The 21,138-nt window shown below is 38.7% G+C and overlaps 3 protein-coding genes, 4 non-coding genes and 2 pseudogenes across 9 annotated transcripts; 1 reads left to right on the top strand and 8 right to left on the bottom strand.

Moving 5' to 3' along the window:
* Positions 1–4: 4 nt before the first annotated feature.
* kyat1 (kynurenine aminotransferase 1) lies at positions 5–6,249 on the bottom strand. Of its 3 annotated transcripts, none has more exons than XM_063889268.1 (13): positions 6,154–6,249; positions 5,924–5,982; positions 4,210–4,357; positions 3,944–4,093; positions 3,340–3,426; positions 2,632–2,751; positions 2,431–2,551; positions 2,279–2,355; positions 1,973–2,062; positions 1,339–1,525; positions 1,169–1,245; positions 747–833; positions 5–660 (listed from the first exon to the last, which is right to left on the bottom strand). In XM_063889268.1, the coding sequence occupies exons 2-13, from the start codon at positions 5,974–5,976 to the stop codon at positions 601–603; spliced, it is 1,257 nt and encodes a 418-aa protein (XP_063745338.1). In that variant the 5' UTR covers positions 5,977–5,982; positions 6,154–6,249; the 3' UTR covers positions 5–600. The 3 variants fall into 3 exon arrangements, with proteins under 3 accessions (XP_063745338.1, XP_063745339.1, XP_063745337.1); XM_063889269.1 differs by having other exon boundaries at positions 4,210–4,269; positions 6,154–6,169; XM_063889267.1 differs by having other exon boundaries at positions 5,924–6,162.
* Positions 6,250–6,764: 515 nt separating this feature from the next.
* surf6 (surfeit 6) lies at positions 6,765–9,398 on the bottom strand. The gene is made up of 4 exons (XM_063889812.1): positions 9,174–9,398; positions 8,074–8,268; positions 7,914–7,996; positions 6,765–7,615 (listed from the first exon to the last, which is right to left on the bottom strand). Exons 1-4 carry the CDS (start codon positions 9,265–9,267, stop codon positions 6,938–6,940), a joined length of 1,050 nt encoding a protein of 349 aa, XP_063745882.1. The 5' UTR covers positions 9,268–9,398; the 3' UTR covers positions 6,765–6,937.
* On the top strand, positions 9,378–12,880 carry LOC134868573 (surfeit locus protein 1). The gene is made up of 9 exons (XM_063889813.1): positions 9,378–9,550; positions 9,672–9,738; positions 10,372–10,499; positions 10,600–10,682; positions 11,106–11,297; positions 11,382–11,454; positions 12,193–12,355; positions 12,499–12,580; positions 12,661–12,880. The coding sequence occupies exons 1-9, from the start codon at positions 9,488–9,490 to the stop codon at positions 12,725–12,727; spliced, it is 918 nt and encodes a 305-aa protein (XP_063745883.1). The 5' UTR covers positions 9,378–9,487; the 3' UTR covers positions 12,728–12,880.
* A 1,236-nt stretch (positions 12,881–14,116) lies between these two features.
* LOC134868990 (small nucleolar RNA SNORD36) lies at positions 14,117–14,182 on the bottom strand. The gene has a single exon (XR_010166356.1). It is a non-coding gene; the product is annotated as a small nucleolar RNA SNORD36 (small nucleolar RNA).
* Positions 14,183–14,521: 339 nt separating this feature from the next.
* Positions 14,522–14,592, bottom strand: LOC134868999 (small nucleolar RNA SNORD24). Its single transcript, XR_010166364.1, has one exon. It is a non-coding gene; the product is annotated as a small nucleolar RNA SNORD24 (small nucleolar RNA).
* A 2,005-nt stretch (positions 14,593–16,597) lies between these two features.
* On the bottom strand, positions 16,598–16,667 carry LOC134869004 (small nucleolar RNA SNORD24; annotated as a pseudogene).
* A 220-nt stretch (positions 16,668–16,887) lies between these two features.
* LOC134868998 (small nucleolar RNA SNORD24) lies at positions 16,888–16,958 on the bottom strand. Its single transcript, XR_010166363.1, has one exon. It is a non-coding gene; the product is annotated as a small nucleolar RNA SNORD24 (small nucleolar RNA).
* A 1,378-nt stretch (positions 16,959–18,336) lies between these two features.
* LOC134869003 (small nucleolar RNA SNORD24) lies at positions 18,337–18,406 on the bottom strand (annotated as a pseudogene).
* A 220-nt stretch (positions 18,407–18,626) lies between these two features.
* Positions 18,627–18,697, bottom strand: LOC134868997 (small nucleolar RNA SNORD24). Its single transcript, XR_010166362.1, has one exon. It is a non-coding gene; the product is annotated as a small nucleolar RNA SNORD24 (small nucleolar RNA).
* Positions 18,698–21,138: the final 2,441 nt, after the last annotated feature.

The raw sequence follows: 21,138 nt of genomic DNA, 5'->3' as shown, positions 1-21,138 counted from the left end.
TGTATTCATTCAAACCTTTATTAAACCTTTTGGATACTTACAAATGTTTAAAATTACATATTGAAATATCTTTTCAAAAATATTCTACAGATTTAGTGGAAAAGTCATAAATGAATGTTTACATTTTCTTCATCATTGTGAACAATTGTGAACACTGTTTTCTCTCATTTTTAATGACATACAAAAAGGTGGCCACTATATGGAGCAGTTTACAGACAGGCTGATTACCTTTTTTTTGTTATCTATAAATTAAAGAGCAGCTCAGGAGTCAAGTCCACCTGTGTCATTTATCTTCACCACACATCTGTGTCCACACACTCAAAACTTCAGTGAAACTTTGCACATTTAATAAAATGATTTCTACTCAAATGAACCCAGCAGGGACATACAGAATATGTGTTCCCACTTCTAAAACCTGAGTGTCTTTGCAACAGCAGTAAAAAGACAAAATTAAAGTGGACATGGTTTTACAGTACATATGTTGCCATAAACAAAAACAAACACTGAAAATGGCTTATTTTATCTAAAGAGACCCAACCCGGTTTTAAGCAGCCTTGGGAAATCTGTAATGGACGGGTATTGCTTCTTACTTTAGGCATTTTACTTTCCCTGACTCCACTTTCTTAAGATTTCCTCTGCTGCATCCAGGGTGGCATCCTCCTGTTGGACAAACATGAGTAAGTGTTAGTCAAAGAGCGAGTCAGGAAAAGGATTAAATGAATATCAGGTATTTAGGTTACATTTACCTTGACGAAACAGAATCGGACATATTTGTCAAACTCCTTTCCGTGCTCTGGGCTGTAGAAAGCGGAGACAGGGATTGTTGCTAAACCCTGCAGGAAAACATTTAAATGATACAGTAACAGTAAAAAGTCTTAAGCATAATATCCTAAAAATGACATACAAATGTAAAAGAGACACAAATCCAATCCTTATTCTTTCAAACATAATGCAAAAATTGTGTTAAAGCTTCCAAAAAAGATTTCTATAATGCTTTTAATTAAAATCCATAACATAAATGAGCACAATATTCTAAATACATCAGACAACTAAAGTAAATGTCAAACAAATATGCTTTTGAAGCAAATTATGACACTGTAACAGCTTTAAAAGGGAATTCATTAATCCGTTTTAATAAAAAAGTATGAATAAAATGCTTAATATTTACCTTCTCTTTAGTTAGCCATTTTACAAATCTGTAGTCATAGGATTCATCCTTCGAGCTCTCATCATTAAAGTCTACCTCTGTTAAAAAGAAAGATTTAAACTTAAATTAGACAGCCCTTATTAAAGAAAATGTTACTTCAGTTAAAGCAGTGTTGGATATCCTTCACTCACTGATGGAGGAGATGTCTGCGATCATGAAGTACCCTCCCTCCGGCATGATGGGCTGCAGACCCACGCTCTGCAGGCTGGAGGCCAGCTTCATCCTCTTGTGGTGCAACATGGCAGGCAGCTGCTGGAAGTAGCTCTCCGGAGACCCAAACACCTCGTACTCCCTCTCAAATCCACAAGCTACTGCCTCCTGGAGAAGAAGAGGTGAGGAAAAGAAGAGTTTCTCTGGTGCCACAGGAGTTCACCCATTAGGGGGCGGCCTAAAACACATATTAGTAAGATAATCATAAATCATAAGGATAACTAGGATAAATTAATTAATTGATAAAAACTGTCTGAGTTTTTTATTTCTACTTGAAAATGCTTGTTTTTTGTTTGTCTCTATTTTTCAGAAACAACACCGATTTTCCAAGACCCTCAGGGAAGGATTCCAACGATAATGTAAATTCACCACAATCACCTTATTGTGAGTGTTTTTATCTCAGTCAATAATAAAATACTTTATCGTCCATCCCTATCCTGGAATATGGATTGCTCACCAATCAAAGTACAGTCCCATATTTCTAACTGTAACTTCTGAAACCAAGTTTTATTTTCTAAGAACGTTTCTAAAATACACAAGGTTTTGTGTGTTTACCTGGGCGGCTGTAGGACAGTGGTACACACAGTTCTGAAAGATGGTTTTCATGTGTTTTATGATATGCCCTGAGCTGATGACCCAGCCAACCTGAGAGAAAAAACAGGTTATTATAACACTGTGTGACAAAAAATAATACAGTGTTGCTTTCAAATTCAATGGGCTCTTCCTTGACCGACGTTACATTAAAATCAAGCCAACAGTTTTTCTATAATTCCCTTTAAAGACATCTGAATACAAAAAATAACCTTCTTGGAGGAGATAATAAAGATGAATCTGTTATTTCAAAAGACAATCCTGCTTTACCTTCCAGCCGGTAGCACTGAACGTCTTTCCTCCACTGCCAACAGTGATGGTACGTTCCCACATGCCGGGAAGGCTGGCTGTCAATAACACAAGTAACATTAATACTGCAGGTATGCTTTGTGTGCATTTTGTTAGCTCTGTGTGTATCTCACCTATCTTTACGTGCTTGTTTCCATCATAAGTCAGCCACTCGTACACCTCGTCGCTGATGCACAGCACGTCGTGTTTGATACACAGGTCAGCGATCACTTGGAGCTCTTCGGTCTTGTAAACCTGGAATGTGTTTATTATGAACAAGATTCCATTTTATTCAGCTGGTGTTAAAAGGGACAACCCAAAGGTAAATGTCTTACCTTGCCCAGTGGGTTGTTTGGAGTGTTGATAACGATGGCCTTTGTGCGGGGAGTGAATTTACTGGCCAGCTCCTCAGCAGAGAGGGTCCAGTCTGCACTGGACAGGCTTCCTTCCACTTTCTGAAATTTGAACAAATAGTTCATATTTATATATTTTGAGTGCACACACAAATAGGCACAAACTCAATGCCCTCACTAAGGCCTCTGAGTCTCAGAGGCAAGATGTCATTTACAATTGTGGGTTTGTAGTTCATTCTTTGTTGTTATTAAGCAGTGTATTTATTCATTTAAATGGTGAAAAGACCATAAAAACGGTGTGACATGATATATAACATATGTCCAATACTTGTGTCCTGTGCTCTTAAGAATAAAAAAAGTATTAAAATAAAAAGCAGTTTACCGAGAGCATTTTACATGTTTTAGTGTAAATGGGTGTAATTTAGCTTTCCACAGATTTCATGTGTTTTGAATAGACCATCTTAATGTTTCTGTGTAATTTTCACAGGCCAGAATGAACACCTCTGTGGCATCCTCTCCATTTATTTATATATCTTTTACAATTTTGGGCGTCCTGAGGTAACCCCATGTTAAGCATCACATTGCTATGAATAAAAGGCAAGTCTCTGAAGTTAAGTCTTCAGGGAAATGTACATAAAACGGATCCAAATGTCTGCAGGAATATTTTGTAAAAAGGTATAAAGCACTCACTGGCCTCAGAGGAACGTACACTTCCTTTCCTCCGACCATCTTCACCATCGGCTGGTAGCAGTCGAAGAATGGCTCAACAATTATGACCTGAAACACAAAATATCTGTCAGCTGTTTTGTAAAAGTTATTAACAAGAAAGCACAACCTGTAGTACTTGAACATACATAAATAACTGTTAGTTTATAAAATGTGGCTTATGGTATTAGTTTTTCTTTAACTGTAAGTATCTTTTAACCTGTGCTTTACGCTCATTATTGCTGCTGCATGGGACAACATTTCCACTTGACTGGGGTTGAAACTCATCCCCATAATTGTGTTATATTATGTTGTCATTCATTATCTGATTTTAAACTACATGAATATATATCAGATAAGATATCTGCTTACAGCCACATTATGGGGTGTTATAAAGAATTCAATAAATGTTTGTGTGCAGCCTCTCAATGCTAAATAGGAAGAGTTAGAATATAGTGTAGCCAAATATTTATAATTATGTGTCCCTCTTCTGCCAATTAAAATGAGAATTACAACAAAGACTCTCTACTAAGCAGTGCAAACTTTGTTCAACTTTTGTAAAAACCCTGTTTTGGTTTCATTTCCCTACCTCATCCCCTTCATCAATGATAGCTTGAAACGCACAAAAGAGAGCCTGATAAGCTCCCACTGTGACCAGGACGTCTTCCAGAGGATCAATATCATGTCTCATAACCCTACTGAAGAACTTAGCCAGACTTTTTACAAGACGAGGATGTCCCTGTGGAGAACAAACAACATATACATATTATTTGAATATCATTGAAGTAAACTCAAGAACCATTTTGTGGCATTTACAGAAAGGTAAAATTGTTCTTGGTGTGTGAGTGCACTTACAAACGCTCGGGTGTACTGGTGCATCTGCGGTCCTCCATTCACAGCATCACAAAAAGCCTCCTGGACGAATTTGGGAGGGGAGAAGTCAGGAAAACCCTGACCGAGGTTCACTGCTTTATAATCTGCTGCCAGCTGAGTGAATTCAACCCTGTTGGTGTGAACGCATACCACACAGTGGTGCAGTTAATGAAATGATCTATTAATATCAAATATCCACATGTATATGACCACCAATCATGTCTTTAGTTATGTTATGTTCCCTGCCTTATGAGCTACCTGCAACCATATTAGATTATCGATCCAAAATTGGGAAATTGTTTTGTTCACAGAAGCATGTTTACGGAACCCATAAAGGGACATGGGGATATAAAATAAAAACTTAAATGTTTCTCGTGAGCATGCGAAAGTTTCTCGTCATCAATGAACTCAACTACGCGATCCAAAGTGGTGTAGTTCTTGCGCCGAGAAAGACCACACGACTTCAGAATTCGTTTTAAATGTCTCTGAGACACAACATAACGGTGACGACTTGCAAGTAAGGTAACCATGTCTTTATGATGAAGTCCCAGGTCAAAATACAGCTTAACTCATTCTTGAACTGTCATACTGTCCTACATAAAGAAACACAATCCGAAATGCAGGTCCTATCTCATGCAATATTTTGTTGCAACACCCTGAGAAAATACTTTCTCGTGATCACGCAAAGCAAGTTACGAAACACAAGCTTACACTATACAGTTATACTGTTCAGAGAGGACTGCTTATGTTTGTGTAGCCATGGTCTTCCTGAGTTACACAAAATCCATATGGGTTTATGCGTCGATCATTTTCTGGATTTATCAGTACGAGCAATTTTCGCGTGAGCACGGGAAACTTTTGAATTTTTTTTTATTTCCCCATGTCCCTTTACGGGTTCCGTACATGTTAACATAGTGTTGCACATTAATTAAAAATAAAATAGAAAATAAACATAAAAAGCAGAAAAATACATAAACAGTGAAAAATATATATACCTATGGAGTCTCTCTATCAAACATACAATATAAATACGTTTGTTTCCGCTACAATTTACCAAACTACTACTAACAAAGGATATTTATTTCATTAACTTTGATTACAATAAATGTACAATCAAGTAAGTAAGAAAATAAATCTATTAAAATGGCATATGCTTGATAATACTTTTTGGGTTATTAAAATCATAGCTTGAGTCCAAATTCTAAAATGTGAGTTAAATGACGACTCAGTTCTTCAAAATACAAACAATGCTGATTTTGCAAATCTTTTTGGTTTCAATTTCAGTTTAAAAAAAAAATACATTTCAACATCTATCATCTGATTTCTGATAGGCAAAATAATAAGCTGTATTTATGAATTATCTTTCATTATATTTTTTTGTAATTGTATTGCACTTTGAGAGACACCTCTGTATAAAAGTGCCTTCGTTATCATCTGTTCTGTAATGACTACAACTTCTTAATACACCACATGATTTATCCCATGTTTAAATGCATTGAACCATACATGTGTTAATGATTTATAAAGGACTTGGACCCAAGCTGTCACCATGCTATACCACCCCCCATGGTCCATATATAGGATGTTATATGCAGGTTATTATGATTGAAACACGTGAGCAAGGTTCAGTTTAAAGTCTTCCTGAGCAGAGACTAGCACTCATTATTAAAATAAAAACCCCTTTTTTATAACTTACCAAACGTTTTTATCGACGCCTTCTGTTCTTCGTGCATGAAGCCTTCGGGACATGATTATCTGTAATAAAGGGAGGTTTATAATTCGCTTCCTGCACCTTAAACTTACTATACTTAACATCTTTAACATCAACTTGAATACTATATTTAAAAAATAATCCAATGCATTAAACGGGTTTCTAAATGTGCATTTTCGCCCTGTGGGTATTTACTTTGAGGGGAAATCACTTACTAGTATGCGGGAGAAGAAGTTAAATAATGACCTCCCTCCCTCCTTGTGTTTTCATTTCTACTTCCTGGATGGGCGGGGCGAGACGGCAACGGGCAGTTACCCGGATGTAACTCCAGCGGACGCCGGAATACATAAATTATAAGATAAAAATCAATAATAAATATAATATGTAAATAAATACAAAAACATTTTTAAAATGTTTTAAATTTGCACAAGGAACAATTGTACAAATAAATGTACTTTGAATGTAATAAAATTAATGTAAATGTAAAAAATGTTATATGTATATATTGGATTGTGTACATTACTTACAATTAAATATTATTTCTTGGTTTGTTTTTTCTTTAATGCTGCTTAGTATCAATTCTCATTTAACAGAAAGTGAAAAAGCATATCCCCAAAACATAGAAAATATGATTATAATTATTTTTTTGGACCAGAGGGACATTATTGGAGAACTTAGAGCTTAAAGGGGGGGACAGAGGGGAGGATATTGCCTAACATGTTCGGGATTCGAGCTTAGATTTAACCACTGAGCTGTCTGGTGGCCCAAGAAATATTATTAAAATACACAAACAACTTTGATATTCAACAAAAACAAAAGATTATACAATGTTTTCCTTCATGTCTATCTTGTGAAGATCACATTTTATTGACCACAACAGACATCATACTACTGCTTTACAAGAATGAAGGTACAACATGTTTTATGTATCATGTTTACAAATGATACTGCCATAAAAAGAGATTATTTAAACCTATGAAACAGCGAACTCGCTGCTGCTCATTTCAAGTCCCCAGGCAGCACTCTGCCTCTCTTCCTCGCTCTATCCTTCTTCTTCTCCGTTTTGGCCTTCTTCTGTTTCTGGATGTTCTTCCGTCTCTTGTCCTGCCTTTTCTGCATCTTCCCCACAATGTTCTCGCTTCGCTCGCCCCACTGCTTCTTTATCTTGGCGCCCCTCTTCTCCTTCTTCTTTAACGAGGAGCGCAGCATGTTCTCGTCATCTTTGATTTTGAGTCCTTCGGCCTTGTACAGCACGTTGGTCCACTTTATCTTGTTCTCCATTTCTTTGGCTTTCTCCTCATCCTTCTCCCTCAGCTGGTTCACTTTTGCTTTGCGAGCCTCGACGCGGCCCAGCAGCTGCTTGTAGTTCTTCCCCAGCAGGGGTGTTATCTGGCCCTTTACGCTCTGCTTCTTCTGCTTCTTCTTCTTCTCTTTGTCTACATATTCCTCCTCCACCATGTCCACCTTGTTGAAGACGATAGCTGATACATTTCTTTTGCTCGCAGCGGGACTCGGCTCAGGTTCCTTTTTGATCTCCGCCGGCGGTTCTTGGGCATTTTCTTCTGCCAGTTTCTTCAGCCGAAACTCTTTCCTCTTCCTCTTCTTGCGCTCCCGTTCCATCTTTCGTTTTGCTCGCTTTGCCTGCACGGCTTCTGACGCTGCGTTCTTCGGGGCTCCCTGATAAAAAAATATGCAACATGTTTAATCAGACAGACATTTATCTTAAGCGTTGCACAGTGTTGCAGGAACACGCACACACTTTGAATTGATCTCTGGCAAGGTTGGCATATAAATGCATCCGCTTGAGCAGTAAAAGTCAAATCAACTGTTAAATTATCATCTTTTAGGTAAATACTGACATTTCAACTGGATTGAATAACATGGTTGCAGTAAAGTTTACCGTATCAGCTAAATTCAGATAATATTACAGAGATGCTAATGAGTCATGTCAGTCATCATCTTGAATGCTGCATACCTGCCCTCTGGACTCCTCAATTTTTTCATGAAGTCTCTTGCGTAAAACATCGACGGTGGAGAAGTTGGACGGTACAATTCCTCCTTTAAGAGAAAAAAATATGTGACCTTCAATTGTTAAACAACAGTTAGTACCAGAGTAATGGACTCACTTGCGGTACCTTTAGGCGCTGGCGTTGTAGATCCATTTATTTGAGTTTTTGGCTGTTTTGCCGCGGGGGGGCCTTTCTGTGCAGCCGTTGAAGGAGAGGGCTTTTGTAGGGATTTGGGATTAGGCTTCTTCTCATCTTTAAAACTTTTCTTTTTACACTTCTTCTTCTTTGGAGGACCAGTCTCACTTTTACCCTTGAAATGAGCTACACAGAGACAAAATACCTATTAATGATCACATTTATCCGACAACATGTCAATGGGACTGCCACGGTCCTGAAACTGTCATTACATTAACAGACTAGGAACTTAAACATGCTTAGGCAATGCAATGAAATTGAAACTCAAAAAGTCAGATGCTTTTCTGTGAACAAAAAGGAAATGGATAATCATTACCTTACATTTTTATTTTCCAAAAGACAAATTACAAAGTCAGCTGCTTTAGAGGCTGAAACTTACCCTCAGAAAGTCATCAGGTTAGCTGTGAGATTTTATATTATATGTTTATATTGTATGTTCTTCAATGTTTGCTCAATGTTAGTAAAGTAAAAAATGCCTTCAGTTGTGTATAAACAAATGAAGACCAGTGGAAAGCAGCTTGGTAAATGACCCAGATGTTATATTCATTTTTTAAAAAAGGTATATATTTATTTTGTAGATCTATTACAATTGCCTTGAATGTAAATAATCATCACAGAAAACGGAACACACACTGTAAACAGAATTGTAACCTTAAAAAATAGAAATTAATAATATTAAAACAATAAGCTAAAGGGCATTTTCTAACTACTCTCAGGCTTTAATTAAAGCATTTTTGTCTGTTTTATTTATTTCATTGATTCACAGCAGGGTGCTCATAAGAACACTAATAAGCATTACATTTATGGATAAAAAAAATACTTAGAATAAATAACGCACTCAACAGAAACTCACTATTATAAGTGTAGTGTCTCCTTTAGTCACACGCAGTCATAACCACATGTTTAATGACACCTTATAAGCTTAAGTCCTTTACTACAACCAATAACACATAACATATAAAACACACAGAATATATACAGTTTTAAAGCCAAGTTTTATATCGCCAATAAGGTGTAAGGTAAAAGGTTACCAAACGGTCTCTTCTTCGGCTCCTGTTCTTGCTGAGAAAAGACTTTAATCGCAAACTTCTGCATGTACGAGTCTTTAGCCGCGAGGTCCATCATGATGGATAAAGCGTGAAGCTGTCTCTGAAATTATCCAAAAAGACACAATAAAGACTGACAGAAAATATCAACACACTTCTGAAACATGTGGCCAAACACACCGGGGCGCAGCGTCACAAACCGGAAGTGGTAACACCATAAGCGGTCCCCTTCTGATCATTATGTAGCTGTTATGTAGTCGGACCAGTTTTAAACATATAACATTAGTATTTCACTCAGAATGGCTTCTTTAAAATCAGCTCTTGTTTATTCCAACCGGGTGTTAACGACTCTGAAGAAACAGGTAAGTTATTTGTTTAATTTCCGCAGTTATTCATTATAAAGAAACTACAATGTGCTGTTCTGAATGTCACTTTCCAGTGGCAGCAGATGATTCCTCATCTAATTGTTGTCATTTATTTTAGACACATGTTATTTATATCAAGAGGACTCTCCTCCTGCCCAGACTGCCTCTCTTTCGACGTGCAGAAGGTAATTTATTGGACAGCACATTTCCACACAGATCTACTACTTTTTACTACAAAAAAAACAAAAAACTGCACAGCATCTCCACTCTAAATGACTAATTATGTAAAGACATGTCAATAATTTGTTCTGTTGTGAATGATGTGTTTTGTATTCTACTCTATATTTTTATTTCAATTTTTTTTTTTTTTTTTTTTTGCAGTAGCTTCTACGTGCATATGTACCAGTATACCGAAACGAGTTGCTCTTATGTAAGCCTGACTCTGATCATGATACTAAAACCAGTTTCTTAAAAAATAATAATGGACACATTTAAAGACATTAGAATGTATGATACTAATCTAGAAAAAGCAAAGAAAAAAACAATCATACAATAAATAAAAGAAACAAGGAAATATGAGTCATACATACAGACTGACATTTTTTTCTTGGTTTACGTTTTTGTTTTTGTTTGTCTTTGTTATACTTGGATTTTATTTATGTGTAAGTAAACTGAGAGCCGATAAAAGAAAATGTGTAGATAATAATTTTTCTATTGCAGCTTAAAGTTAATAACCTCATGATGGTACATCTCTTTTTATATGTGTGGGGTACCATCCCTATATTCTTAGAGAGTAAATGCATTGTGTGAACCTCCAGGCAGGTTGATCAATTTCGGGCGACAGTCGGGCTCCACAGCAGCCGAGGTGCAGAAAGGAGAAGACTCCTTCCTCAAATGGTTGCTGCTGCTCATCCCGGCCTCCACCTTCGGCCTTGGTACATGGCAGGTATGTCTTATTTTGTGTCATCACACTGTTTAAAATAATGCTGATGTATCTTTGGATTGTTGTCGTTGGATGGACTCTGGATATTTGTGTTTCTGTGAAGGTGAGACGGCGTCAGTGGAAGATGCAGCTGATAGATGAGCTGAACAGACTCACGACTGCTGAGCCCATCCCTCTTCCTCTTGAGTAAGAATGTGTTAGATACATTCAATGTTATACACACAAGCAATCACCCACACAATCCAAACCCTAACATTGCAAGCGGCAAGAACACAAATTATTTTACGTAAAAAGTGATTTGATAAGCACTCCTCTCCAATTGTGGTACTGTGAACAACATTACTTATTGTTCCTTGATAAAATGCACAAAATATTAATTCAAGCCTTAATTAGGAAGGTGATGAAACACGTTAATGGACTGCATGGGGGATTCAAACCTGCATCCGCCACAGCTGGGACTGAACCCTAAAACAGCACTTTAATAACTTGACAAATAACTAAAATCCTTCCTCTCACAACTGAATGTGCGACATGTCCTTGTCTCCCTCTCATTCTTACTATTTACCTGTATAAAGTATACATTTAGTCATTTTCCTCCCTGGGTCTTAGTCCTCATGAGCTGCAGAGCCTGGAGTACAGACGGGTGAAAGCACGAGGATATTACGACCACTCTCAGGAGCTTTACGTCCTCCCCCGCTCTCCTGTGGACCCCGAGAAAGAGGCCCGAGAGGCGGGCACGCTGTCCTCCAGTGGAGAGACCGGCGCTAATGTCATCACCCCGTTCCACTGCACCGACCTCGGGTAAGACAACATATAAATCACCAAGGGAAAAAATAATAACTGCATAGTCTTAAATCAAACAATCACTGCTTTGTTCTCCTGCAGCATCACGATCCTGGTGAACAGAGGGTACGTGCCGAAGAGGAAGATCAGACCAGAGAGCAGAACGAAGGGACAGGTTAGAGCTTCACATGATTTCACACTTCACTGCCTTTTTATTTTAAGAGTACATTTTCAAACCTGTAGTCCCCTACCAATGCGATCTCAAGTGACAATACTTTAGGAGGTGTTTCCGATTTTGTGCCGCTTCCTCTGCAGCCAGAGAATTTCCATTTCACACATCACAACACACTTGAACTTTTTGTAATTAAAGAAAATGTTAAAAAAAATGTTTTCTTTGGTCCTTATTTACTGTGTTATTTCAACTTAAAGACGTGTCACTAGGACAGATACAGGAGAACTTTCCTGCCCACTGCTATAACACTTTAGAATAATTCCCCTCTGACTGGCAGACAACTCCCTGCTCCGTCGCCTCTGTCCTCTGGACATAACATACACACTTTACACTGTACACTATTTAATATCTGTATATTTCTCATTTTTATGTCTAATGATTTGTTTTGCTTCATATTGTATTTTGCTGCTGTAAAGAAGAACTTTCCCAGTTTGGGATGAATAAAGTATTTCTGATTCTGATTCTGATTAATGCAAGTAGAAATTACATTTACCAATTCAATACAATTCGCATAACTCACTTCTGTAGCAAGACAATTGGTAATGTGCCATAATTGGTTCACTACACTAACTGTACTAGTAGTGATGGGATTTATGTAACATCCCAGCTATAACCAACCTCACATTTTATATACTTACATTTTTGACTTATTAAAAAAAGAATAATGACTATTGTGTGCAGGTGGAGGGTGAGGTGGAGGTGGTTGGAGTTGTGAGGCTGACGGAGATTCGTAAACCCTTCGTACCGAGCAACGATCTGCAAAGGAACCACTGGCACTACCGTGACCTGGAGGCCATGAGCGGTGTCACCGGAGCAGAGCCCATCTTCATCGATGCATGCTTCGGTAAGAACTACAAATACCATGATACACTTTGACTCAACTAGATCTTAGTCAATATGCCGGTGTTTATTTACGTCAAAGTTATTATTCCACAGAATAGAGAATTTTTAAACCTGCTTGAGTAAATATAACATTTTGTTATGCAGAGAGCACTATTCCTGGTGGACCAATAGGAGGACAGACAAGAATCACACTGAGGAACGAACACATGCAGTACATATTAACATGGTAGGTCCTAAATCCGGTCTCTAAAGCTACTGTAAATAAATAATTCATTTTTACTGAATTTGGTCTATTTTTCCTCTTAGGTACGGCTTGTGTGCAGCGACCTCCTACATGTGGTTTGCAAAGTTCATCAAGAAGATCAAACTGTGATATGTTCAAATGCAGCAAACCTTGCATTATGTATATTGCAAAGCACATATCTGATGTAGCTGATGTGCTGCATTGACTCGCTGATGGATTTGTAAATACTTGTGTATTATTCTCCTGAAACCTATATAAGAGAATAAATAGAAATCTAAGTTATCTTTGCATTCCTCATGTTTATTATCTGGAGACACTTACAAGTTGGATATTCCTTAAAATATTATACGTTTTCTGCAGTTGTTTTTAAAGTTAACAGATGATCTTCAGCATTCCAATGACAATTAGGAAACAGCTGGTGGGCCCAGTCAATAATCCTAATGTGGATATAGCATCTTAGAGGAAATGGTTTTTAGACAAGGTTTAAAGGCAGTATAGAATTTGAGTCATGTGATTTCTAGGTATGGTAAAATATTGTTATACAGATTATTCCTTGTGTTCTGAAAAAAATACATCTGCATTTTTAATCATGCAAGCAATGTTAATATCCCTTCTGTTACAGTGGGGGTTAAAGAATAATGTTATTTACATCAATATGATATGGAATACATTTACACTCCTAAAGGCAGCTAAATCTGAACAGTGTTTCCCCAACATTCCCTTATATATTAATGTAAAGTAGCATTTGGATTCCAAAATACAGAATATTTAAATGACAGACGTTTTTTTTTTAGAGGGTACACTTTATTTTAAAACAATTTAGCAAATCACATTTGGAGCTTTACAGTTTGTACAGAACATGAACGTCAAAATGTAAAGACATAACATTTAAACAGACAATCAAAGGACAAAAATGATAGGGAACTTAAATAAAGTAGAATGTAGGAGGATGTTCCTGTCTCGCCCGACTATGAGCTTTATCAAAAAGGAAAGTCTCCCAAACAAACAGTGGGAGCCGCTTTCACAGCAGAGGATCTCACTGAAGCCTCCTCATGTGTGATGAAGGATCTGGAAATAAAGTTCGACAAAGATTAAAACAAGGATAATTGATACATTTGTTTAGAGCTGCGACTAATCCATTAATTTCATAAATCTATTGGCCTTTTGTATACTATCTTGACTGTTCGGTCCATAAAAAGTCGACTTAGTCACTGCAGATCTATATTTGTAAGCAAATTTATTTGAACAAATGTAAGAATTTCTGCAGAAGTTTGATCCACACAGAGGATGCAGGTGAAGAAATTCATACATCATTGCTAGTGACTTTCTACATCCAACCGTTTCACTGCTAGAGAAATGAAGCACAATAGGCTTATCTCAATCGAGCCACATGGTGAGCAAAGATTGCTCTCCAGGGGTGACAGTGTTCACACCTGCAGATAAGTGCAAAAATACAATTATTTTCTTCCAGGAGAGCAACCTTCCCTTTTCTATATACATATTTAAAATATTTTGGCCAATGCTCAGGGTTAAAAAGGTCAAAAGCATCACGTATCAGGTGAAGAAATTCATACATCACTGCATTAAGGCCAGGTTAAACAGTAAAGACCAGTCACTGTAAATAATTTAACTTCTAATGAGCACCAGGGCTTTCTGAAGTTCAATCCACATACAATATATCCGTAAATCATTGCTAGTGACCACAGTCGTCTATTCCACTGCTGCTGAAAAAATAAAGACGAAAGCTTACCTCAATCAGATCCACAGTGTGGACAATGATGACGAGCTGGGCCTTCTCGCTCTCCAGAGAGGAGACAGTCTATTTCACACAAGTGTGTCAAGTCCAGTTGGCCTGAGAGAAAATAAAACACATGTTCAGTATCTGAAATTAAACTAAGCACTTTTTTCTATTTGAAGCTTAAGTGCATCAGCGATCTTGATTAAAGTTGTCCTCAGTGTTCTTAAGATATCAAATATTCTTTACATCATCTGCAAAGTGGTTACCTAACTCTTACAAAAATCAATAAAGGTTACTCACCGATCCCAAAGTTCTTTGGCCTCTTCTCAAAGAGGGGGTTGACTACTTTTTGGCCTCATGTTTCCTGGCCACTGAAGGGGCAGGTGCCACCTTCTTCCCCTTGGCCTTCTTCGCCTTCGGCTGTCCAAGAGAAATGAAGTGTTAGGATTAGTAATTAGTAATAGTAGCATAATGCAGACTGAGGCAGCGTCTCCCTTTAAGAGAGAGAGTGGGCGATAAGTGTGTGCATGTGTTGACAGAGAGAGAGGTTGAGCGAGCCATAGCATGTATCTGGAAGGTAACGGGAGTAGCAGCAGCATAACAAGTCACAAATATAAACGACGGCCTCCAGATGATATTGAATGATGGATTTAATTTACGGATCCTGCAGACACCTGCTACACGGGGCGGAAGTCCAGCAGCATGGGGACACTCACAGGGGAGAGGGGAGGAGACGCCCCCACTCTGAATGACTTTAAAAGCTATGGCAGACCCATAGTCACTGTTCTAATCCTTCAAAATGATGCCCAGATTTTGTCCGTCAGATTTAAAAACAACGCTAACGCGACTTCTCCCGGTCACCGAGCAAAACATAAACATCGAACAAATTCAAACGCTTCTTAGCGTTATCCTACTATGTCAAACTGATCAAGTTAAGGCAATTATTCTACTGTTGAGTCATAGTTTCTGCACTGATAACATGAAATGGAACATTGCACTTAACAAATTTACAAGCAAGCCTGTGTTTTAGCATGTATTCGACACACCGGAACAAGCACAAACATTCTACGACCACCACTGCATGAGGAGACTGTTCACAGATATGCACATGAAGACGGTTTAGAAAGGTATTTGGACATATGCACTATAACGGTTAGACTGTGGATCATGTATTATGTTTGTCGTTAGGGGGCCTCCGTAGAGATGGATAATACATTAGTTAAGATTAGATGCATTTGCAGTTTAAGGTGATGATAACCGGCAGTCTTCTTCATTTGGGGAAGAAGACTTGGGGTTGGGGGAATGGAGAGGTGGGTGGGAAGGATGCTGGGTAACCTTGAAGTCTGATTTCTTTTACTTTCATCATTGTTCCATGCTTTCATATTATGTCCCTTTATTTATTATCCCAATACCTTTACAGACAACAACTGAGTCACTGGTATATGGATACTAAACGCTCCTTTACTGTATTTTCCCTCTCAATTTGAAACATTAAACAATGGATAATACTTCAAACACATGTAAAGCAGACCATGTCAGGCTCTGCAAGTCCTGGATTGGACAGGTGGTTCATTCTTCCTTTGATCTTAAATCCAGAGGAATTGCAATACGTACAGGCTTTGACAACAAGCTACTATCCTCCATTCCTGGCTTAGATACCCATAGTAGGATCTTTGGGGGAGATCTTAACACTTATAAGTCAGACTTTGGACCGGGTACAATGTGTGAAAATGAACACTTTGCCCAAGCTTCTTTACTTATTTCAATGTCTTCCGCTTTTCATCTGCAAATAATTTTTTCCTGCCATTAAAGCTTTTATATAGGGCAACAAGGTACTTAGGATTGGCAGAACAGTGCTCTAGGGGAACCGGTCTTTAGGTGGGCTGGCCCTACCTAACTTGTTATATTACTAGGCGGCAAATATTCAGAAGCTGACGTTTTGGATGCATGCACCTCAAACCAACTGGTGCCTACTAGAGGATAAAACCTGCCGGTCGTCATCTCTTCCAGCTCTAATATGCTCGTCTCTACCGATGTCCCTATCTCGGTATACATCTAACCCAAAAGTCCTTTCCCTATTAAAATCTGGTCCAAGTTCTGATTTAAAGTCAAGACCCCAGAGGGCACAGCGCCCCTGTTACCCGGTCTAGACAAAAACCTGTTGCAGCTGATGCGCATATGGAAATAGCCTTTGATTCTTGAATCAACAGTGGCTTCATACATGTTTGTCCTACAGCAACAAAATTACCATTTTAAGTAACTGCATCAGTGACCTTGGTGGAAATGTCAGCACAGCTGTTCAGATAGCAAATATTCTTCACATCATCTGTAAAGCTACAAATCATACTGTTAAGGATGAATACAGCTTTCAACTCACCAGTCTGACGCTCCAGAGCCTGGGGGAATCGGTTGATTGCAGAGGGAACCCAAGACGCTGGTAGAAGATGGACCGCTGCCTCTGCAGGCGGATTTATCGAAGACTGAGGGAAAATACAATACATGTTCAGTATCTGAAATTAAACTAAGCACTTTTTTCTATTTGAAGCTTAAGTGCATCAGCGATCTTGATTAAAGTTGTCCTCAGTGTTCTTAAGATATCAAATATTCTTTACATCATCTGCAAAGTGGTTACCTAGCTCTTACAAAAATCAATAAAGGTTACTCACCGATCCCAAAGTTCTTTGGCCTCTTCTCAAAGAGGGGGTTGACTACTTTTTTGGCCTCATGTTTCCTGGCCACTGAAGGGGCAGGTGCCACCTTCTTCCCCTTGGCCTTCTTCGCCTTCGGCTGTCCAAGAGAAATGAAGTGTTAGGATTAGTAATTAGTAATAGTAGCATAATGCAGACTGAGGCAGCGTCTCCCTTTAAGAGAGAGAGTGGGCGATAAGTGTGTGCATGTGTTGAGCGAGAGAGAGGTTGAGCGAGCCATAGCACGTATCTGGAAGGTAACGGGAGTAGCAGCAGCATAACAAGTCACAAATATAAACGACGGCCTCCAGATGATATTGAATGATGGATTTAATTTACGGATCCTGCAGACACCTGCTACACGGGGCGGAAGTCCAGCAGCATGGGGACACTCACAGGGGAGAGGGGAGGAGACGCCCCCACTCTGAATGACTTTAAAAGCTATGGCAGACCCATAGTCACTGTTCTAATCCTTCAAAATTATGCCCAGATTTTGTCCGTCAGATTTAAAAACAACGCTAACGCGACTTCTCCCGGTCACCGAGCAAAACATAAACATCGAACAAATTCAAACGCTTCTTAGCGTTATCCTACTATGTCAAACTGATCAAGTTAAGGCAATTATTCTACTGTTGAGTCATAGTTTCTGCACTGATAACATGAAATGGAACATTGCACTTAACAAATTTACAAGCAAGCCTGTGTTTTAGCATGTATTCGACACACCGGAACAAGCACAAACATTCTACGACCACCACTGCATGAGGAGACTGTTCACAGATATGCACATGAAGACGGTTTAGAAAGGTATTTGGACATATGCACTATAACGGTTAGACTGTGGATCATGTTTGTCGTTAGGGGGCCTCCGTAGAGATGGATAATACATTAGTTAAGATTAGAAGCATTTGCAGTTTAAGGTGATGATAACCGGCAGTCTTCTTCATTTGGGGAAGAAGACTTGGGGTTGGGGGAATGGAGAGGTGGGTGGGAAGGATGCTGGGTAACCTTGAAGTCTGATTTCTTTTACTTTCATCATTGTTCCATGCTTTCATATTATGTCCCTTTATTTATTATCCCAATACCTTTACAGACAACAACTGAGTCACTGGTCTCTACCGATGTCCCCATCTCGGTATACATCTAACCCAAAAGTCCTTTCCCTATTAAAATCTGGTCCAAGCCCCTGTTACCCGGTCTAGACAAAAACCTGTTGCAGCTGATGCACATATGGAAATAGCCTTTGATTCTTGAATCAACAGTGGCTTCATACATGTTTGTCCTACAGCAACAAAATTACCATTTTAAGTAACTGCATCAGTGACCTTGGTGGAAATGTCAGCACAGCTGTTCAGATAGCAAATATTCTTCACATCATCTGTAAAGCTACAAATCATACTGTTAAGGATGAATACAGCTTTCAACTCACCAGTCTGACGCTCCAGAGCCTGGGGGAATCGGTTGATTGCAGAGGGAACGCAAGACGCTGGTAGAAGATGGACCGCTGCCTCTGCAGGCGGATTTATCGAAGACTGAGGGAAAATACAATACATGTTCAGTATCTGAAATTAAACTAAGCACTTTTTTCTATTTGAAGCTTAAGTGCATCAGCGATCTTGATTAAAGTTGTCCTCAGTGTTCTTAAGATATCAAATATTCTTTACATCATCTGCAAAGTGGTTACCTAGCTCTTACAAAAATCAATAAAGGTTACTCACCGATCCCAAAGTTCTTTGGCCTCTTCTCAAAGAGGGGGTTGACTACTTTTTTGGCCTCATGTTTCCTGGCCACTGAAGGGGCAGGTGCCACCTTCTTACCCTTCGGCTGTCAAAGAGAAATCAAGTGTTAGGATGCATTAAAGAACAAAGTACAAACACTTCTTGACAAGAAAGCCTCAACATTTTCCTCTACAGTGTAATTATAGTGTTATCCTACTATGCCAAACTTAAGAGGCCCTTTGAGTTATCAAGTTTTAAAGGCAATTATTTTTCTTTTGAGATTAATAGTTTCAGCACATAAAATGGAATATTGCACCTACCATTTTACAAGCAAGCCTGGGCTTTAACATGCATCCTACTTTCCAGCCTTATGAGACTCTGATTTAAGGACCCAAAACCCTTGGAAAACGTAAGTTATCCCCACTTTGGGAGCGACTTACTTGGATGTAACGAGGCCCCTTCACACAGCATGTCACATCAGAGGACTGATTATCCCGACCTGTGCAAACAGAAAATACGCTTTAATACAAACAGCAAATCAAACTGAGGGGAAAACACGTGTTGAAGTGCAGAGGAAATGTAGGTGATAAAACACATCGCACAACAAGCTGCACTTTCATATTAATTAAGCCAGTGTTAAGTTACCAGGTTAAGTGTTTCTGAAATCAAGATCGTTTAAGAACGTTAGCTTCAGCTTCTGATAAGAGTAAGGCTGCTACTCGTAACGGCAAAACTACCTTAAACTTAACCACGTTTATCCCAAAATAACTCAATATCGACATTATTAACAGGGAAAACTTCACTTAAATCATGGAAACATTTTAAACTGTGAAAAAATAGTCACACATTAGAGGATGAACACAGATTACACAGGACCAGATGAAACAGCGGTTTAAATTTACCCCAAACTTTGCTGCTTCTTCTTCTCCTTCTCGTTACGGTTTGCGAGTGGTGGAAACACATCCGTGGAGGCAACCAGCGTTAAGGTGCACTACCGCCACCTACTGTATTGGAGTGGGGACCAGAATTATCTACCCCCAAAGAAATGTACAAAATAATAATAAAAATACAACAAAAAGTTAAATTCTCTTTATTAACTCAATGGTCTTCCCGAGCCAATGTTTAATATCTCTTTGAGAGTTGGATGTTCCACTCCAATTTTTCCTGACTGTCTTTCTTTTCTGTTTGTCACAAAATACTGTTTCCTCGACCTGGCAGTGTTCACATAATCCTGATGGATGTTTTAATTGTAGTGTTGTGTTCAGTCGTTTATGTCCTTATCTAAGCTTTGTCACATTATCCTCCTTAGTGCTCATTTTGACTGTCCTGGCTCTGCTGATTTTTGTCTGTATGCAAAGGTGTCACGCTGTGTTTCCCAATTGTGTAACCACTCCTTGAAAACATTAATTTCTGCATTATTTCCTCATGTTTGAACTCACAATTAAATGTTCCTTAATTCCTGTGAGCTGGTATCCACATACATCTAATCTCAATATTTATATTCCTTAATCTGTATAGTGCTTCATACATTTCATTAACAATATCCTATCTACTGTAGGAAATGTTCTTTTATTTGAAGTCCAGGAGTCGATTCAAAAGAAAACGAAGTGAAGCTCATCATATAAGTTTTAAAAGGAGTATTTAATAAAAGCATGCAGCAGTAGGTTTTACAAAAGTTTCACAGCTGTGGCTCAATAGCCCGGTACACGCGTCCACAGGCCGCTGAATGAGTGGAGCTCATCAGTAGTTACTGTCCGGCGGTCCGGAACAAAAGAGAGCTCGATTTCACAATACAAACATGTTTTATAGAACCACCCCTTTCAGGTCATAAAATAAACAACTTCAAAATAAGAGGTGCTCCGGTCTCGTGCTCTCATTGGTTGGTAGCCGGGGGCTGGATCCTGTTGGCCGCTTGTCACATGGGGTTCTCCGGACTCTTCTATCGTCGGGGGCGGGTCCTCCTATGACGTCACCGTCGCCATCTTGTTAGTGATGTCCTGAAGCTCTCACCTACGATATTCTATTATGCAATCCTTCTGAGGTTTATCAGTTACTAAACATGCAATAGTATCATTGCAGCATCAATGAGTAAGAGGTAGAGGCGGTGTGTTTAGTATGTAACTCCACGCGTCCTTCTCCCTCTACTCATATATACAATACAATATTAGCAACATGCTATCTGAGGCTAAAAACAACATCCGGTAATACTACCGGAGTTGGACAAATATGGTCCGTCCAGAAACAGTGAATTATCTTTTAATGTTCCGCTCCATTATATTGATTATTTCTAACACTACCCCATTCAGATCCGGTCAAACATCTCATTGCACTCAAGATCTTTTTGTGATCATCTGAGGGGCAAAAATAATTTTCATTCTTTACTTAAGTAAAAGTACT

Source organism: Eleginops maclovinus, chromosome 8 (assembly GCF_036324505.1).
Source record: "Eleginops maclovinus isolate JMC-PN-2008 ecotype Puerto Natales chromosome 8, JC_Emac_rtc_rv5, whole genome shotgun sequence".
Classification (NCBI taxonomy): Eukaryota; Metazoa; Chordata; class Actinopteri; order Perciformes; family Eleginopidae; genus Eleginops; species Eleginops maclovinus.
This window is presented reverse-complemented; position numbering and strand designations above follow the sequence as displayed.

Excerpts from the sequence above, each read along its gene's own strand:
- kyat1 (XM_063889267.1), bottom strand. The coding sequence starts at position 6,051 with ATGTTAAAGATGTTAAGTATAGTAAGTTTAAGGTGCAGGAAGCGAATT. Across the intron at positions 4,358-5,923 it reads GGCGTCGATAAAAACGTTTG|GGTTGAATTCACTCAGCTGG; the intron begins GTAAGTTATAAA and ends TCACACCAACAG. Across the intron at positions 1,526-1,972 it reads ACTGTCCTACAGCCGCCCAG|GAGGCAGTAGCTTGTGGATT; the intron begins GTAAACACACAA and ends CTTCTTCTCCAG.
- surf6 (XM_063889812.1), bottom strand. The coding sequence starts at position 9,267 with ATGATGGACCTCGCGGCTAAAGACTCGTACATGCAGAAGTTTGCGATT. Across the intron at positions 8,269-9,173 it reads GCCGAAGAAGAGACCGTTTG|CTCATTTCAAGGGTAAAAGT; the intron begins GTAACCTTTTAC and ends GTCTCTGTGTAG. Across the intron at positions 7,616-7,913 it reads TTGAGGAGTCCAGAGGGCAG|GGAGCCCCGAAGAACGCAGC; the intron begins GTATGCAGCATT and ends TTTTTTTATCAG.
- LOC134868573 (XM_063889813.1), top strand. The coding sequence starts at position 9,488 with ATGGCTTCTTTAAAATCAGCTCTTGTTTATTCCAACCGGGTGTTAACG. Across the intron at positions 10,683-11,105 it reads CCCATCCCTCTTCCTCTTGA|TCCTCATGAGCTGCAGAGCC; the intron begins GTAAGAATGTGT and ends CCTGGGTCTTAG. Across the intron at positions 11,298-11,381 it reads TTCCACTGCACCGACCTCGG|CATCACGATCCTGGTGAACA; the intron begins GTAAGACAACAT and ends GTTCTCCTGCAG.